The sequence below is a fragment of the Pygoscelis adeliae genome, unplaced genomic scaffold, assembly GCF_000699105.1.
Source record: "Pygoscelis adeliae isolate BGI_AS28 unplaced genomic scaffold, ASM69910v1 Scaffold55, whole genome shotgun sequence".
NCBI classification, from domain to species: domain Eukaryota; kingdom Metazoa; phylum Chordata; class Aves; order Sphenisciformes; family Spheniscidae; genus Pygoscelis; species Pygoscelis adeliae.
In genome coordinates, this window is record NW_008824804.1 from 413,466 (window position 1) to 419,746 (window position 6,281).

At 37.8% G+C, this 6,281-nt stretch overlaps 1 protein-coding gene across 4 annotated transcripts in view; it reads right to left on the bottom strand.

Annotated features, from left to right (window-relative positions):
* FILIP1L (filamin A interacting protein 1-like) overlaps positions 1–6,281 on the bottom strand; it is a 114,092-nt gene that overhangs the window by 1,133 nt on the left and 106,678 nt on the right. For 3 of the 4 annotated variants that reach the window (XM_009324011.1, XM_009324010.1, XM_009324013.1), the window contains one exon: positions 600–784. In XM_009324011.1, coding sequence (XP_009322286.1) covers positions 600–784 — 185 coding nt within the window. Of the gene's footprint in view, positions 1–599; positions 785–2,480; positions 2,569–6,281 lie in introns of those variants that run through there. The other variant, XM_009324012.1, reaches the window with a different exon arrangement.

Genomic DNA, 6,281 nt, shown 5'->3' on the forward strand with positions numbered 1-6,281 from the left:
TAATCACACTAGTTAACTCATTGAGAGGAGAATTGTTCATCTTCAGATCATGCTTTTAAAGTGATGCTTGGCACAACAAGGAGCTCTGCATTTCTTTAAGTTTTATGCATTATAAAAGAGCAGATTTCTCCATACCTCTCTTCATTCTGTCTTTTCTACTGAACATAAGATACTCATACTGAAACACTTCTTGACTATACCAACTTTGAAAACAAAACGGTACCTCCTTCAACCCCTCTTCATTTGATTGACCATAGGTTTTTATAAATCTACTGAGACAACATTAGTATTGTCATTTGTGGAACATGTCAAAACTCAATTTATAGTAGAAACTTATTTGTGTCTCACGTGCTTCTCTACTGTGAGGGCCAAGTTCTGGAATTACACCAGAAAAACGGGAGCAGAGCTTGGTCCCTGCAGACATGCAGTTACCTTTGGCCCTTAAGAATTTGGCTGTCTCTTGATGTCCTGTGATTGGTGACCATTGATATGCTGACCATGTGGATGGTTTCAGACTTTTCCCCAATGGAAACAACTGCTGTTGAGATTCAGATTGCTTAAATCCATTTTAATCTCATAGATCATAGAAAATTTTTTACCTTCTCCCTCCGCTTTGAAGGCAGGTTTTAGACACAGTCCGTATAATATGTAGCTTTCCAGAACTGCTGTCTTGGAGTGGTTTGTTGAGATGGGCGGCAGGAATTTTGACAGGTACTTTGGTTGTGCTCGTAGGCTTTGGTTTGGGAATCCGACTTGGAATTGAACGGCGGAACGCATCAGTAATCTTGAAATAAACCGAGAAAATAAGTCATGCGTTAGGGAGGAGAGACAGATAGTATATTTAGCTCGTCAGTGTCTTTTCCACTTCATAAAACTAAACGCATTGCTCTTAGAACTGTTTGTCTGAACTTCCTTTCTCTCCTTGGTAATGAGAGTGTAGCTTTGTATTTAACTTACCGACTTGATTGGTGAATATCAAAGAATCTAAATGGATTGAAATCCAGAGTATAAATAAGAGGGTTTTCTGTCAGCCCTCTGACTAGGGCAGCAGCCCTAGGGGCTGAGTGAGCGATGCAGTGCAAAGGCTGTGAACTGTGTGACTTCTCTGGGTGAATAATCAGACAACTTCCACATGCAGAAGCAAGTGGATTCAGTCCTGAGTAGCAGGCAGTACCTAGCTCATACTTTACTGTAAGAGATCATTCTTTGAAAGTGACCACATGAATGTATTTGTAAGAGAGAACTCTCCCTCCAGAATCCATCATAGTCATATTTAATTGCAAAGAAGTAACTAGGCAAAAATAAAAAGTTAAAATGAGCACTGAAAAGGGGTGAAGACCTGCAAAGGCAAGGAGATTGTTTGAAAGGTACCATATCAGAAACTAGGGTTAAACATGCACTACCCATCAGAAAGGCTTTTTACATCGCAAGCCTTTTTATATACCTTTTATAGTTGAGCAGCAGAGTAAAAGTAGTTCACTGAGTTTTTTTTAAAAAAACATAAGATGGAAATGGTATTCAAATGAGGACAATAGAAAACAGCATGGAAACTGGTGAATTAAGTATGAATGAGCTAGATCAAAACAAGTTTTGAGAAACAACTTCCTAGTGGCCATAAAAGCCTGCTGGAATAAGTTTTTTTTAAAACAAATACATCAGAATTCAAAAGCTTGCTGTTTGGCTGTACATAATTGTACATGACAGGAGTTCTCAAAAGGATAAAGCTGATCCAACATCAGATCATTGCACGTGCTCAGTATGGAGGAATCTGGGGGAAGTTTGCACATCACAGCTGTGCTTAATGGATCATGAGTAAGGAAAAAAAGCAACCTGGCCTAATTGAAGTTTGAGAACAAAGAATGGAAAGAATAGTGATGATCTCCCAGAACAACGTGGTATTTTTCTGAGAGTTCTGAAGAAGTTGATTTTTAAAATTGCTGAATCCTTATTAGTGATGTGCAATCTGCCACTGAAATTGCTGGTAATGTTACAGGGATGTGCTGCCACTTTTAGAGTAAAGCTTCACAGGAAGATGCGTAAGTATAACTGCTGAACTGATCAAACTGTAGAAATGACAGTAAGAAATAGCATGTTCACCCACATGGTTATTAATTTTGTGATGGGAAAACATCCACACTTCTTGTCGAGGATAATATTCAAATATGTGTCAGTCAGATATTGTTATATAGGTATATGGTATCAGATTGTCTAGTAATGAACTAGGCAGTGTCTGTGAATGTTCCCAGGCATTGGAACTGTTAAATTGTCAATAGTGTTGAACTGTTTGAATGGTCCGTGACCTGGAGCTAACTCTGGAACAATTCTGAGGCATAGCTTGGGAGTTAGCCCAGAGGAGCGTTCATTTTGAGTAGGTAGTTTGTATCTGGCTAGGCTGTTTTGGAGGCTCAGGAAGTTTCTTGTAGTTTGGGTTGAGCCATGTCTTAGTGTCTGAGGGACAGACGTAGGTGCCTTTAACTTACTGTTATAGATGTGACCATGTTATATTATGATTTTTCAAAAAAACATGATAGTGGTCTTTAACAAAAGGATCCTGGGAGAGCAAAGTTCCTGTGGAAAAAGAAGGAAAATTCTCATGGTTAAAAAGTGGCAAGTGGATAGGAAGCAGAGCACGTAGCCAGTTTTCATAGTATAGTGGAGATACCATCTGAGCCTCACAGACACCTGTGATATTCAACATATTCTTAAACTGCATGGGAAGAGAGTTAGTACTGAAATGGCAACATTTGCGTATGGTATATATAGAAGAAAGAGCTGACAGTAATTCATGATATTGAGTAACAAGGTGATAAAAATGTGTGTCAGTTCAGTGTTAACAAATGAAAAATAATATATGAAAAAAAAACTAGTTCGCATACAGTAGTAAATATGACATCTGTTGTCATTCAGTACACAGATCCTGGAGTCAATGTAGATGCTTCTCATTGCTCAGCAACTGGCAGTTGTCAAATAGGTAACAGGCAGGTTAGGAATTACTAGGAAAAGAATAGAAGAAAACAAAACCCGTCATTTTTTAGTGTGTAAATCCAAACCATGCCTACATCGTGAATGTTTTGCAGAGTTTTGTCCAAACAACTCAGAAAAGGGTATGGCAAAATGCAGAAAAAGGTGGCAAAGGGCGATCAGTTATGGAGTGGCTTCTGCATGAAGATTAATAACATACCCTAAACGTTTTCAAGTTTGGAAAATAGATTGTGGAGAGAAAAAAAACAACAGAAGAAATCTAGCATTACGGTGAATAGGGGAATTCTCTCTAATAACATGCTTGAGAGGGCATCCATTGAAGGTGAGTTAAAGATAAGTAAAAAGTATTTTCCCATGTCAATGAGCTACGAGACTCGTTGGGACAAGCAGTCTTTGAGGTGATGATAAATTGGTTTGGAGAGAGTTTAGACTGATTCATGGCATCCATCAAGGACTGATAAACACAAAGACGTGATGTAGATTTCAGTTGTGGGTAGCCGTAAGTTGTAGACTGCGAGAGGCTGTGTTTATTACTCTGTTTGCCTGGTACTTAATGTTTTTTTCATAAGCATTTACCGCTGGTCACTACCAAATATGAGATACTTAGTCCCTGGGACTGAATGTGTATAACTCGTTTCATGTTTTTATTTTCAAAATCAGAAAGTTTCAATTTGTAGCTTTTTTTTTTTTTTTACTATAGTAGGAAAGAGTTTGGCTTTGAAAGTGAGAAGGAAAAAGGTGTGTTTTTCTTTGCTCTGTGTTCCTTGAAGATTTTACCTCTAGGTGGCAGCAAAGTTTTTCTTTTGTACTGCATTCCAGTATTTTCACTAAAACCGGACTGAAACTTGTCGTTAAATGCTGAATAAAAACAATTAACATGCATTTTCACGGTAGTTTTGAATTTTAGCACTCATATTGTTAGTATGCAAGGGAAAAAAATCAACCAAAAAACCCTCAAACCAAAAAGCATTTTGCTTCAATTACCAAAGGTGCTGTGTTAAGAAAGAAGGGGTTGATGTTGGAGGGCGTAATTGTATTACTGCTATATGACTTTCCTTGAGTACTGAGTTGGAACAGTTTGCCTTCTGACTATGTGGTATGGTCTGGTAGATGAGGCACGGTATTGACAATAAAACATTTGGGTGGGCTATTCCTAGCAGTGCTACTGTCTGATGTAAATTTCGAGATGATATAAACCGTGCCTCAGTTTCCTAACTATAAAAAGAATTAGATTAGCCATCATTTGCTAAGCATATTGAGATGAATAGATAAAAATATTTATGTAAAGTCTTGCATGCTAAAGTGCGATGTATCTCTAAGAAAGAGTTGTAGATTCGGTTTGGGTTTTTTTTGAGAAGTGTTCCAGTTCAGAGATTCCATACGGTACAAAGTAGTTGGAAGATTCTGTCTGTAGCTGATTTAACAGCAGTGGCAGTACTTCAAGAAGATGTTTGCAGGCCCAGAGTTTTACAGGTTTTGTGCATCTAACTGGTATTCAGGCTCTAAGGTCTTATTAAATCAGTAGGAAGTTAGGTGTGAAAATACCCCTGTGCTCTGGCTTATAGTTTGCACCAGCTTCCAGCTCATTAAAACCACCATTTACAGTATGGCCTTCTGAGCCATCAGATTTTGTTTCAAGCAAAAATTTTTTGGTGATTCAAAATGGTGTTCTGTTTTGCAGTTCTGAATGAAAGTATTGAATACACCTAAATTATTATCACTTAGTGCTGAGAGTTGCATTATAACTGATGACTTTGTCAAGGTTTGGTCTGCTTGGTGTGTTTGTGTTGTTCTCTTTTGTGTGTGTTACGTTTGCTTATAGCCACAGTAACTGAATTGATGCAACTCCTGGCATAGGCTCAAACTTCAGAATAACAGCTGTATTATAGGGCTTTTTTCTTATGCAAATAAACTATACCAGTGTTAAGTTTCTGTGCCAGGACAACTAAACTTGCACTTCAGTGATTGTACCAATCTAACTGCGTAGCTGTAACTTCTGTTGTAGGTTGTCCATCTAGTTCTCTTCCTCCTCATTCAGCACTTAAAAATTGGTTTCTTTTTCATCATTCCTGAATAAATTCTAGAGAGGAAAGGCTGCATAACTTAAATTTAAGGAAAACACTTGCTGACACTTAATTTTTTGAGTTTGATTATATGTGTAGCTACATCAAGGACTAAACTTAGAATCTCGGATATGAATTGTAAAAAGAACATTTTGGGTCAGTTGACTAGATCAGTGCTTAAGCTGCTGTAAGATTTACCTGTAAAGAGGGAATGGCATTATGTGGGAATTGTCTGGAAAGCACTTGGAAGTAACTGTGTATCAAGTTCTGCATTGGTTTAGTTGTATATGTACTGAAAATTCTTGTGCAATCTTCTTAGTTCCTTCCCTACTACTTAGTGTAGAGGCATGTATGCAGATACATTGGCTATGACATGCTTGTGTGTTGGGATGTCCATTTTGTGTTTTGGGCAGACCTGAATGACTAAAAAAAACCTCCTATATATAGATTTTGGTGGGCTTTTTCAATTTGATTTTTAACTCTTATCTATGTATGGGAAGTCTGTGTGCACACCAAGAATCTCTTCAAATGTATGCACCCTTTCTACCAGTTAGTTTTCTCCTTCAAGCTGAATGGTTTTCAGTCTCCCCCATTGTTTTTTTGACACTTGTATTCTGAATCTGCTGCCTCTGTGTTCATCATTGCTGTTTAGTTATGGCTCCTTCAGTTCCCATCTGTAGGCCACTTTTTATATTTGCTATCTTTCCAAATGATAGAAGAGGAAATAAGATAGGTTTATCCTTCAAAAACCAAGCTGAGCTGCCTTTCATGTTCTGGAGAGCCCTTGTGAGTTCCCATCAGTGTTCTCAAAACACCCCTAGAAACAAAATGTTACCCAGGAGCTACCTATCTGAGTAGCTGTGCCATTTTCCTTTACTTAACGTGTCTAAACGCAGTTAAGTAAATATTGGCAAATAATTACTGCAACCACAAAAACAACCAACCCCAAAGACATTAAACTAGCCGCATTTTTGAAATGAGAAGATTATGTGGTATGTCTGTCTGTAAATATAACAGCATCATATTAGTTTAAGGTGTTGGACTCGGAAAATATCAAAGTTTTTCAGTAGTGCTTACAGTTGTAGAAATAAGCAGTTAAAGCTCATTTTCAAGGCAAGCAATGATCTAAGAATCAAGAAAGCTGCAGTTTCATAAGGATCTTTTAACTTCCTCAGTTTTAAATTAACTTCTGAAGTAGATGTCAGTCTCCTGTTATAGGAATTGGCAGGAGAAAGA